Source organism: Mastigoproctus giganteus, chromosome 7 (assembly GCF_048544385.1).
Source record: "Mastigoproctus giganteus isolate SK-2022 chromosome 7, ASM4854438v1, whole genome shotgun sequence".
Taxonomy (NCBI): Eukaryota; Metazoa; Arthropoda; class Arachnida; order Uropygi; family Thelyphonidae; genus Mastigoproctus; species Mastigoproctus giganteus.
In genome coordinates this window covers 159,470,196-159,484,220 of record NC_143581.1, presented here as the reverse complement: position 1 = coordinate 159,484,220, position 14,025 = coordinate 159,470,196, and the positions used below count along the sequence as shown (strand labels likewise).

The 14,025-nt window shown below is 37.0% G+C and overlaps 1 protein-coding gene across 1 annotated transcript in view; it reads left to right on the top strand.

Annotated features, from left to right (window-relative positions):
* LOC150083284 (CD109 antigen-like) overlaps window positions 1-14,025 on the top strand; it is a 184,152-nt gene that overhangs the window by 38,864 nt on the left and 131,263 nt on the right. Inside the window, exons 3-4 of the mRNA XM_090378462.1 lie at window positions 150-359; window positions 12,296-12,351. Of these exons, the coding sequence (XP_090234588.1) occupies window positions 150-359; window positions 12,296-12,351 (266 nt within the window). The remainder of the gene's footprint in view (window positions 1-149; window positions 360-12,295; window positions 12,352-14,025) is intronic.

Sequence of the window (14,025 nt, the reverse complement as noted above, 5' to 3'; positions counted from 1 at the left end):
CTGTAGCTAGGTAAAATTTCCTAAATGGAGTCTACTGTGAAGGCACTGTACATATATGATCTAGTTTATATTATGAAATCAAAAGCATTTTTTTCTTTTCATTATTTTAAACTCTTATTGCTGATTACATTTCCCCCTCCCAAATATAGGTAGTGGTAGCAGCATATATCTCAATGTTCCTAAAGTTAGCAAACAAGGTAACTATGTTGAAAATCGGGACCTCTATCGGCTTCATATAATTGGCACCTTTGAAGATGATAATTATACGATTAATGCAGAAAGCCTGATTGGACTGCATACAGTGAATAGTATAATCCTTATCTCATGTGATAAGCCTGTTTATAAACCTGGACAAACTGGTAAGAAATTGTTATGCAATTTTTCTTTTAATTTATACACATTTTAGAACATAAAAATTGTATAATGTTTAAATAATTAAATTACTTATTAAAGTTATATAATTTCTATCTATAATACAATAGAGTGAAACTCAGTTTAACAGATGACAGAGGGGAAGGTCCATTCAATAATTCTGATTTCTAACTAAACTTGTAAGAAATACATAGTCTCGAGTTGGTTGAATGTTATTAAAAAGTACTGCGGTATGAAATAAAAAGGATTAAATGTTGTAATACTGTATTTTATTGCACTTATTGTGTGGAGCAAAGTCTTAATTTTTCTGCATTCTATAGTGGTAGTGGAAACTAAAGTTTATTCAGAGTCAGAAGAATTCTCAAATAATCCTCGTTAGAGCTTCAGATAACTCCCTACTTATGTATGAAATTCTTCGTCAAATCTAAAGATCTACAACAAGTTAAGCAAACAAATCAACAAGCCAATAACACAATAAATGAACTGGAGCATTAACTTGATTACACTGAACTACATTTAAACCCAAGTAAATCTGCCCAGATGACAACTACAAAGAAAAAGAGCAGGAACAACATCTCTATGCCGGTAAGCGGATGCGTAGTTCCAAAGGTTAAATCGCACGTAGACTTTGGCCTAAAATGGGATGAGGGACTAACATTCTCTGAGCACTTTGATTACATCAAAGCTAAAACATATGCAATGCTTTGGACTGCCAAACAGGAGTTAATTGGCATTAGAAACCCAGATTTTGTTAAAAAGTATATCTTGAAATGTATACTTCCCATCCCACTGTATGCTTCACAGATTTGGTCCTCTGCCCCACCGTGCAACCTGAAAGCTTTCCTTAGTATTGAATACTGGCTCCTGAGATGGCTGAACAGGATCTCAAATCATCCATTTACTATCTCTAGAGCCATCCTACTTTCCAATCTCAGCATTCCTCCCTGGAAACACACAATCAACACAAGAAACATTTTCACATTAGCCCAACTGCTAACAGGAAGATTAGATGCTCCCAGTATTGACAGCTTGTTTCACTCTCATCGAGAAGCCACCAGAATTGCTGACACAAGACATCCTCTTCAAAGCAATTTAAAAAACCTGGACAGCCTAAGTCATTTTTTCCAGCAAACACAATAGAACTCTTCAATAAACTAAGAATTGAACCGGAAAAGCTCTGTAACGAAAAAGCCTACAGATTGCAAGTCTTTGCTGACTCCTATCGTCTCCTGTAACTGTAGTGCACAGCCACTCAGCTCAAAAACTGCATTTAATTTTGATCCCTTTTAAATATATATTCTTGGTATTCTAGATGCCAACCTAAGATGTTAAAATTTTAAATATTCTACAATTTTCAAAGATACCAAAAAATGTAAATATTCTATTATAAAATCATAATTACTCATGTATTCCAAAATTCTGTATGCAACCTTTCAGGTGAACTTCCCATGGACTTTGTAACCTTTTGCTCTTGGGTGGGCTTCACACCTTAGAATGTAACTCTCACCTTTCTAGCCAATGGCTGTCCCAGGGGTGGCTCTTCAACAGAGAAATAAATTGATGATAATAATAATAATAATATCTGACATGTTCTATAAGCTGAAGGAAGGTGATGGTCAGTAAAATCTTGGTTTCCTGGCATTCTGCTTTATTGTAAAAATATTTTAACTGATAGCAGTTTCACTGGGACCCATATAAACTAAAAGCGGATACTATCCATTATTTCAGAAATCTGTTAAATTAAGGCCTGTTAAAGTGACGGTTTACTGTATATGATATATATAATATATAGTTTTTAAATACCTCAAAAGCTTTTTCTGATATGCTGTGCAGCAAGCATTTTGCTATGCAGTCTGGCAGTTAGTAAAAAGATGCACTTAGCATTAGCAGGGCACATGATGCAAGAAAGCAAGCTTATATAGCATCAGGCAAAAAAAAAAAAAAAAAAACCCCACAGACCCTTCTTATTTCACCCATCTACTCACTCCAAATGTTTGTCTAGTTCTGCCTTGAATCTGTTTAAGCTAACAACTTCTACAATGACAGATGGAAGTTTGTTCCAGCAATCACAACCCACTGGCTAAAGGCAAACTTCCGCACATCTATTCTACAACTGTCTTTCCTCAATTTGAAATTATGCCCTCTCAGGCGATTATTCTGAGCAAGAAGAAGAATCCTATAAGCATTGAGCATGCCCAACCCATTCAAGGCTTTATACACCTCTATCAGATCACCTCGCAGGTGCCTAGTCTCCAGACACTGCAATTTGCAAAACTTAAGCCTTTCTTCATAAGGGCAACCCTTTGTTTCATTCACTAATTTGTTGCCTTCCTCTATCTCGTTTCAACAACTCTACATCCTTCTTAAAATGAAGCCTCCAGACCTGTATACAGTACTCAAGGTGTGGCCTGACCATTGCCTCTTTATCCCTGCTAGAAAAATTCCTGTATATCATTGACAAGACACCATGAGCTACTCTTGCAGACTGTATGCACTGCTCAGAGAACATCATATCTGCCTGCACAGTTACCCCCAGATCCTTTTCACTCTCTACCACTGTCAGTGTAGTACTACAGAGTTGATACATTACTCGGGTTACTGCTTCCCATATGCAGTACTTTACATTTGTCAATATTAAACATCAGTTGCCACCTCTCAGCCCATCTGCTCAACTTTTTTAGATCCTGTTGCAGCAGCTTACTGTCATTAGTGTCATTAACAATTCTGCTGACCTTTGTATCGTCTGCAAACTTGGACATTAAGCCTGATATACCACCATCAATATCATTGATGAATACAGAAAACAACAATGGATCCAACACTGAACCCTGGGGGACTCCACGGATAACATTAGTCCAAGAAGAGCAGTGTCCATTGATTACCACTTTCTGTCTTCTCCCACTCAACCATCCCTTTATCCATAGCAGCAATGTGCCTCCATTGCCACACTGCTCCAATTTGTCCAGCAGTCTTCCATGTGCAACAGTATCAAAAACCTTTCTAAGATCGAAATATATAATATCAAAAGTATTCTTTGCATCCAGTACCTTTGTGACTACATCATAGTATCCAATCAAATTGGTCAGACAAGACTTCCCCTTAACAAACCCATGCTGTATCCGAGCTATAACTGAAGTCCTGTCTAGATTATCCTGCAATGCTCCATTAATTTCCTTGAACAGAAGTTGAACTAACAGGTCTGTAATTACCTGTGTCTCCCTTTGATCCTCCTTTGTAGATTGGGTTCACATTTGCACATCTCCAGTCCATGGGTACCTCTCCTGAGTCCAAGGTAGCTCTCATAATTATGGCTAAGGGTTTGCTTACTATCTTTGCTGCCTCCTTTAATATAACTGGATAGATTTCATCCACCCCAGGTGCCTCTCTTATGTTTATCTTCAACAATTTCTCCTCCACTTTACTCTCAGTTATTACAAGATTATCTAGCTTACTGCCAGAATTTAATACACCTCTGGCATTCCCCTCCCGGAATAACTCCTCATGTGTGAATGTAGATGCAAAATACTCATTCAGTTTTTTAGCTAACTGAGTATGATCATCAACTGTTGAACCATCGATATCAAGTGGTCCAATCTGATTCATTCCCTTCCTTCAAGAGTTTACATAAGTAAAGAACTCTTTGCTGTTTTTCTTTGCATCCTTTGCCAAAGATTTCGCGTAATCTGCCTTTGCTCCCTAACCTCCTTTGTGACTTAGTTACAGACCAGCTTATATCTATCATACGCTTGTGTGTCACCTGTAATTTATATGTATCCTATACATTTTTTTTCTCTGCCCCATGTCTAATTAGTTCATCTGACATCCATTTTTTTAGGCCAAAATCTTGAAAATTATTTCTTAGTTGGTATTAAAAGCCTAGAAGCTTCCAAGAGTAATTCTTTGAATGCTTCCTATTTTGAATTTATTGTTAGTAACATCATCAGTTGGTCCCACCGTATAGAATTTAAATACTGTCTCAGACTTCTGTAGTCGCCTTTACGAAAGCAAAAACCGTTCCCTTTACCCCTGATGGCAGTTACTTCTTTGAGTAAATCCCACTTCAGCACACTGTGATCACTGCCACCTAGTGGTTCCTTTATCTGCAGATTCTTAATGCATGAAAAATCACTACTGATAATCAGATCAAGAGTATTACTCCCTCTAGCTGCCTCCCGAACATGCTGCTGTAGAAAACAATCATCCAATAAATCTACAAAAGCCTTGCTAGTGTGTGAGTGACCAACCGACAAATTCCAGTCAATCTCTGGGAAATTAAAATACCCCATTATAAGACACTCTGATTTACTTGCATACTCTATTTCCCTGTACAGTTTTTTATTATACTCATCAGAGTCATTAGGCCTATAACACACACTACTACTCTCAATTTTGATCTCCCAGTGCTTATTTCCCACCAAATTGACTTGACACTGCACTTCGTTGGATTTTATGTGTTTCTTAACTAGTAGCATAACCCCTCCTCCCTTCCTATCCCGCCTATCCTTCCTGTACACATTGTACTCCCCAAATCCCAGTTCTGCCCTGCTTATATCTGTTTGACACCATTTCTCTGATATCCCTACAGATCTGCCTTTGATGTTTTGAGCAATACCTCAAATTCATCATATTTATTTACCAAACTCCTATCATTGGTGTATAGCCAAGTATACATGCACCTGTTCCTATTCTTAGCTACCGAAACACAACCCATGTGTTTACTTGTACTGCAATGACTCCCGGCAGTCTCTAAAATACCCTGCATCTTGTTTTCCAGGCTGCTGGTCATTCAAATAGAAGCAGTGCAATGATCCCTTTCACCTCTGCCAGTGGCTACTGTTAATCTATTAGTCCATGTATCCCCCAGGCTAGCAGTTTTCCAACCCACCTAACACTGCCTCGATAGCATCAGCAAATATTCTTGGATTCTTATGTTTAACTTCAGCAATTTCTCCTCCACTTTGTTCTCAGTTATTACAAATTCATTTAAGTCACTGTGAGAGTTTCATAGACTTTATGCCTCTATCCCTTCGTCAATGTCAAATATGAAAATGAGAAACAATAGTGGCCCAAAAACCAATCTTTGAGGGACCCCACTCCTGACATTACACCAATCTGAAGCATATCCGTTAATCACAATCCTCTGCCTTCTGCACTGCAGCCAACCAGAAATTCTATATTAGAATCTTATGCAGTGACTTGTCATGAGGGACTGAGTCAAATGCTTTCCTAAAATCCAAATAAGCTATATCAATCTTTCTCTAAATCCAGCTTATGAGTAACTTCGTCAGAATAGCCTACTAAGTCAGTTAAGGATGATTTACCCTTAAGAATGCTATGTTGTGTGTCCTTCAGAATGCTATTATCTATGTAACTGCCCCTGGATCACCCTCTTAATCATACTTCTAAGATTTTTCATACCATTGAAGAGAGACTAAGCGGTCTGTAGTTACCTACTCTTAGAACTGCTTTTATATTGGGATTATGTTGGCATTTCTCCAATCTAAAGGAATATCCCCTGAGGCCAAAAATGCCCTCATAATTAACCTTAATGGTTCAATACACAACCTCATACTCTCCCTCAAAACTACAGGGTATATGCCATCAACCCTGAGAGCTTTACTTGCCTTTATGCTCAAAATTGTTTTTAATAAACAATCATCTGTAATTACGACATCTTTACCTAATAACTACTGCAACATCATTCTTCATCTTTCAGCTGATGTTTGCATGATCATTTCCTGGCAATGGTTCCTGTACTTTAAGCCCTGTGATGTCATCTGATTCATTAGTAAAGATGAGGTCAAGAATATTCTCACCCCTTGTACTTTCTCTAACATGCTGGTATAAATAATAATTATCTAGTTTATTTAAAAACGTTTACATCCCAGTTATACGAATCAATCTGGGACAGATTAAAGTCATTCATAATAAGACATTCACACTTGCTTGCCTATTCCCTCTGCATCTAAACTCTCATCATATTCTTCACAATCTTATCAACTCTTCACAAGTAATCAATAACAAAGAACATGGCACACACAAATTGCTAGTAACATGATACGCACAAGTAAGAACGGGGTAACAAGTTAAGAAGCTTTAAAAATAGGAATGAAGAGAAGATTCTGAAAATTAATTTTTTTATATGATTGAAGATTTCATTTCAGTGTAAACACATTTCACCATAATAACCCACAGAATTCCAGCTGTCAGTATTAACGCAAATTCAGTAAGATCGAGTTTACTATCCGTTTCTGATAAATTGCACTAACAGAAAAGCCCAATAAACAGGTAACTGCTAATTGTTTTTATTGTTTTATGGTTGTGACCTCCAGAAATCTGACTGAACCATGTGGTATGGTCGGAGACAGTCGTAGGGTAATCTCCAGTGCTGTGGTCTCTTGCCCCGATTAAACGGCATGTTGTCCCAATTAAGCGAAGTAAATCCTGGCTATTTTCTTGATTGGTTCTGTTTTTTAAGATTTACCCCAAATAAATGTCTGCCTCGATTAACCGGTGGCCCAAATAACCGGAATCCACTGTATAAGTATATAAATAAAATTAAAAGTGCTGAATTAAAGTACTTTGAATGCTGAAGATGGTGGGATGTATTCATTGTACAGGTTTGCTAGCCTATAAGAAAGGAAAGGAAATAAGAATCAAAGCTTTTGAGTGGATTTAGAATGATTATTCGTTTTTTTTTTTTTTTTTTTTTAGCACACACTATACTGACTTGGCACACAAGTAAGATAATTCACTCAACTAGCATTAATAAATAGATATAGTATTTACATTTATGGGAGTGAGAGCATCCTTGGACTCAGGGGCAGTCCTCATCGACCGGAGATATGCAAATGTATCCCCAATTCACAAAGGGAGATCGAAGGGTGACACAAGTAATTCCAGACCGGTTAGTTTAACTTCTGTTCTGGGTAAAATAATGGAGTCACTGGTACAAGGTGCGTTGTACGATCATCTAGACAAGACTGCAGCAATAATTCAGACACAACATGGGTTTGTTAAGGGAAAGTCTTGTCTGACAAATTTGATAGGATATTATGATGTGGTTACAAAGGAACCGGATGCAAAAAATAATTTTGATATCATATACTTGGATTTAAGGAAAGTTTTTGACACTGTTGTGCATGGAAGACTACTGTACAGATTGGAGCAGAATGGTATTAAGGATAAGTTGCTACAATGGATAAAAGGATGGTTGAGTGGGAGAAGCAGAGGGTGGTAATCAATGGGTGCTGCTCTTCATGGATTAATGTTATTAGTGGAGTCCCACAGGGTTTGGTGTTGGGTCCACCGTTGTTTTGTATATTTATCAATGATATTGATGAAGATATATCAGACTTAGCGTCAAAGTTTGCAGATGATACAAAGGTTGGCAGGGTTGTTAATGACAGTAATGGTAATGTGCTACTGCAACAGAATCTAGAAAATTTGGGAAGATGGGCTGAAAAGTGGCAACTGAAGTTTAACATTGACAAATGCAAAGTACTGCATATGGGTAGAAGTAACCCCAGAGGAACGTACCAACTGTATGATACTACACTTAGGGTGGTAAAAAATGAAAAAGACTAGGGAGTAATTGTGCAGTCAGATATGAAGTTTTCTGAGCAATGCAGCAGGCTGCCAGAGCAAGTCACTGCGTTTTGTCAATGATATACAGGAATTTTGCTAGCAGGGAAAAGGAGGTGATTGTTCCTCTGTATAAGGCAATGGTCAGGCCATGCCTTGAGTACTGAATACAGGTCTGGAGGTCTCATTTTAGGAAGGAGGGCAACAAGATTGGTGAGGGGAATGAAGGGATCCTCTTACCAAGAGAGGCTTAAGTTCTGCAAATTGCAGCAGCTGGAGACTAGGCACCTGTGAGGTGATCTGATTGAGGTGTATAAGGCCTTGAATTGGTTGAGCATGCTGAATTCTGATAGTATTCTTCCACTTTAGCATTAGTAGAGGCATTTGTTGCAAGAAAGCAAGCTTATGCAGCATCAGCCAAAAAAAAAAAAAAAATAAAAAAAATAAAAAAAAAAATAACCACTTCCACTTCACCCCTCTGTTCGTTTGAAATACCTGTCCAGCTGAGCCTTAAACTTATTTAGGCTATCAACTTCCATGACAAGGGATGGAAGTCTATTCCACCAACCAACCACCCGCTGGCTAAAGGCAAATTTCCTCACGTCTATCCTACATCTGTCTTTTCTCAATTTGAATTTATGCCCTCTCAGGTGATTATTCTGAGCAAGAGGAAGAATCCCATCAGCATTGAGCATGCTCAAACCATTCAAGGCTTTATACACCTCTATCAGATCACCTCGCTGGTGCCTAGTCCCCAGACACTGTAATTTGCAAAACTTAAGCCTTTATTCGTAAGAGCACCCATTTGTTCCATTCACTAATCTTGTTGCCCTTCTCTGTACTCGTTCCAGCATCTCTACATCCTTCTTGAAATGAGTCCTCCAGACCTGTATACAGTATTCTAGTTGTGGCCTGACCATTGCCTTATACAAGGGAATAATCACCTCCTTATCCCTGCTAGAAAAATTCCTATATATCATCGACAATACACCGAGCTACTCTTGCAGCCCGTCTGCACTGCTCAGAAAACTTTTCATATTTGCCTGCACAACCACCCCCAGGTCCCTTTCATTCTCTGCCACTGTTAGTGTAGTACCACAGAGTTGATATGTTGCTCTGGGGTTGCTGTTTCCCATATGTAGTACTTTACATTTGTCAATGTTAAACTTCATTTGCCACCTCTCAGCCCATCTGCTCAACCTTTCCAGATCCTGTTGCAGTAGCATAGTGTCAGTAGTGTCCTTGACAACACTGCCAACCTTCGTATCGTCTGCAAACTTGAACATTAAGCTTGATATACCATCATCAATATCATTTATAAATACAGAAAACAATAATGGACCCAATACTGAACCCTGAGGGACTCCACTAATAACATTAGTCGACGATGAGCAGTGTCCATTGATTACCACTCTCTGTCTTCTCCCCATCAACCACTCCTTTATCCATAGCAGCAATTTGCCTCCAATTCCACACTGCTCCAATTTGTACAGCAGTCTTCCATGTGCAACAGTATCAAAAGCCTTTCTAAGATCCAAGTATATAATATCAAAGTTATTCCCTGCATCCAGTTCTTTTGTGACTGCATCATAGTATCCAATCAAATTGGTCAGGCAAAACTTCCCCTTAACAAAACCATGCTGTGTCTGAACTATAACTGAAGTCTTGTCTAGATGATGCTGCAGTGCTTCTTTAACCAGTGCCTCCATTAATTTTCCAGGAACAGAAGTTAAACTAACAGGTCTATAATTACTTGTGTCGCCCTTTGATCCTCCTTTGTGAATTGGGGTCACATTTGCACTTCTCCAGTCCATGGGTACTTCCCCTGAGTCCAAGGAAGCTCTCATAATTATGGCTAAGGGTTTGCTTACTTCCTTTGCTGCCTCCTTTAATATAACTGGATAGATCCCATCCACCCCAGGTGCCTTTCTTGTATTTATCTTCAACAATTTCTCCTTCACTTTACTCTCAGTTATTACAAGCTTCTCTAGCTTACTGCAAGAGTTGAATACACCTCTGGCATTCCCCTTGCTGAATAACTCCTCATGTGTGAATGTCGATGCAGAATATTCATTTAGTTTGTTAGCTACCTGAGCAGTATCATCAACAGTTGACCCATTGATATAAAGTGGACCAATCTGATTCATCCCCTTCCTTCTAGAGTTTACATAAGTAAAGAACTCTTTGCTGTTTTTCTTTGCATCCCTTGCCAATGATTTCTCGTAATCTGCCTTCGCCTGCCTAACCTCCTTTGTAACTTGGTTACAGATCAACTTGTATCTATCATAGGCTTCTGTGTCACGTGTTAATTTGTATGTATCCCATGCATTTTTCTTCCCTGCCATATGTCTCATTAGTTCATCTGACATCCACTTAGGCCTAAACCTTGAACAATATTTCTTAGTTGGTATGTAAAGCCTAGTAGCTTCCAAGATAAGTTCTTTGAATACTTCCCATTTTGAATTTGCTGTTGGTAACATCATCAGTTGGTCCCACTGTATAGAATTTAAATACTGTCTCAGTCAATCGTAGTCGCCTTTACGAAAGCAATAACCCTTCCCTTTACCCCTAATGGTTGTTACCTCTTTGAGTAAATCCCACTTCAGCACACTGTGATCACTGCCACCTAGTGGTTCATTTACCTGCAGATTTTTAATGCATGAAGAATCACTACTGATAATCAAATCAAGAGTATTACTCCCTCTTGTTGCCTCCCGAACATGCTGATGTAGAAAACAATCATCCAATAAATCCACAAAAGCCTTGCTAGTGTGTGAGTGACCAGCCTCCAAATTCCAGCCAATATCTGGGAAATTAAAATCCCCCATTATAACTCTCTGATTTACTGGACCACTATTTCCCCGTACAGTTTCTTATTATACTCATGAGAGTCATTAGGCCTATAGCACACTCCTACTCTCAATTTAGATCTCCCAATGCTTATGTCACACCAAACTGACTCGACACTGCACTGTCCAGCAATGTCGACTGGCTTCACTTCCTTGGATTTTATGTATTTCTTAACTAATAGCATAACCCCTCCTCCCTTCCTATCCTTTCTGTAAATATTGTACTCCCCAAATTCCAGTTCTGCATTCCTTGTTTAGATTATGTTCAGACTTGTTCAGATTTTGAACCTAAGTGGGCATAAATTCAAATTGAGGAAAGACAGCTGTAGAATAGATGTAAATTTGCCTTTAGTCAGCGGGTGGTTAATTGCTGGAACAAACTTCAATCTGTCGTTGTGGAAGTTGATCGGTTAAATAAATTTAAGGAGAAACTGGACAAACATTTAGAGGGAATGGTTGTGTGAATTTTTTTTTTGGCTGATGCTACATAAGCTCATATGCTTGCTTTCTTTCATGCCACAGTTACTATTACTATTTTATATTTGCATAATGGAACCACTTTGTAAAATTGCATTCAGTTTATAGCATAGGGTTATATACAGTCGTAACACCCATGATGGAAATTCAAAATCTTTCATTGCATTATTACCTTTTGTATACTCTTTGCATTGGTCTGGATGCAAAACGCTGTCCCCAATGGATAACAGCAAACATCTTCAGTTCCCTAACAATGTTTGCTGTTATAATCCACCCATTTGTGTTTTTTTTTTTTTTCAGCATTTATTTTTAAGGTACTCATTTCCTTTTGTAGCAGTTGCTGATATTATTTAATTATTTATTGTCATTGTTAATCTATTAGCCGTATTTTATCCATGATAGCATTAGTTTTTCTGATGCTACATTTTTTCTGTACTGTTTTGCTCTTAAAATTTCATAATCCAGTTCTAGACATATCAGCATTAACTCATATCTATCCTCCAGATGCTGCAATTTGCAGAACTGAACCCTTAATTATCTCAAATCATGCCAAGCATTTTAACAATTCATCATAGCAGTGCTGAATGCATAAGGATATCTAGCTGGGTGGGAAAAAAGCAAGCTCTCATGGTTTCTCTTTCTGATGAAACTTTGGATATGCTCTTGGCAGCCAAGCTTAGACATCAGGGTTGTTTGTTATAACAATACTCAGACTAAATGTTTCCGAAGAGGACAAAGCTGCAACAATATCTTCCTTGAAGCAGTCATCAGTTGATGTTTAATAGACTTTCCAAAAAATCCACAGACTGAAATATTTAAATTATTAATTATTATGTTATTCCTGAATAAATATTTAGTTTCTTGAAATGTATATTAGTTTCAAAACTTTTGATGGTATTGTAATTATGTGACTAAGTGAGAACCAGAGAAAGTGTCACTTAGAAAGATATGAAAGTCCTATAATTTTTCAAAATGACATATAAGATATAATCTTGTTGATTTTTTCATTGCAGTTAGATTTCGTATCTTGACTTTGGATAGTAAACTACAGCCCCTTTCTGCAAATTCGGTAAGAATTTAATTGTATATTGTGTTTCACGGTAAAATTGGAACATATTATGCTGTATCTTGCTTCAGCAACTTTGTTTCATACTAACATGTTTATTGTTCACTTTCTTTGCTGTGATCACCAGTCCATCATACTATGATTGACTTTCAGTTAATCATTTAATTTTATTTTCTGGTATGCATATTAATTAGATGACATTTTATTTTCATTGTGCCTTAATACACTCTATTAATATGTAATTTACTGAATCAGACTGAATTTTATCTACTGCCTAAGGTAATTTTCTTTCAGCATGTGTTAGAACCAGGTTTATATAATGAACTCTGGTCGGATATTGCATGGCAAATCGACTACAATGTATAAGAATACCTTGGATATAATAATGAAAGTCAATCACATGAAAAAATTTAAAAGCTTTTAATTTAGTTACTGTGAGGTATCTTATGCTGTTGGTCAAAATTTGCCATAATTTTCTTGGTTTCTTGCTAAGGTAAAGGTTGCTTATACATATCACCACATTTGGCAAATCACATGATATACTTCTTAGCAATGTGATTGTCACTAATTTAGAATTTTTTAAAATTTTTGTTCCTAAATGCAAGATATTCCCTTGGGCCATTGATTAACACTTTTTGTGCTCTGTTTACTTTTTTTTTATTTTCTTGTGTTTTATTTCTGTGGCAATATATAGCAAAGGCAGTTTAGTCATACTGCTCACTAGCACACATTTTATAAGTCACAAAATACACTCCTCAGCAACAGTAAAGAGACACAACAGTAAAGGTGGTAATACCTTGTGCCACCGATTTTGTACAATTATGGTGCAGTATGGAAAATTTTAATTCCTGCTGGAGCTGTTTATTGAATGTTAGCTATTCTTGCTGGTGACAAATTTTGACCAGCTTAAGGAGGGGATGGGTCCAGCATTTAAGAATAAAAACTGAAGGTTTTAAATTTTTTTACATGATTAATATTTATTCTTCTATGTAAGGTTTCCTCTTGGGCCATTAGGCAAAATTTGCTATTTAGTCAAAATGCACAGCCAAACTGGTTTTCCTTGCTGATTAAGATAATTATTCTGTGATAATTGACTATATAAACGTTGGCTATATTTACCAGCCTCAGTGGTGACTACTAGTGAAAGGAGATTAACATGCAGTTAGAAATTTATTTCAAATTTTAAATAAATGCATGATACTTATTGATGATTTATAGTTATTTGTAAATAGATTTCTTTATATGTGCTTGTCAAATTTAGGAATTTAGTAACAATGTGGAGAGTGAAAACAAAATTCCAACCATTAAAATTAGACAAAATGATTTGATGAACAGATGGGAATAACAGTGAAAGTAATTTAGTTGAGTATGTGTAGAGGTAAACAAAGATGCTGAAGCTGGTTATAACATCATTTATTTCTCTTTTGCCTGTTTCAATTTCTTGTAAATTTTCTGCAAATATATTGTTTAATATTTTATATGGATAATTTTGCAGGCAAATTTTTTTTGTGTTGTTTTTTTTTATTTAAAAAGACAGTGAAATATGAAAGAATATCAAGCTAATTTGTACTTTAGTATTAGTATCAACAGCATGATGGAAGGAAGCAAGGCATATACAACACCAGCAAAAAAAAAAAAAAAAAAAAAAAAAATCCACTCTGCACATTCCTGCCAATA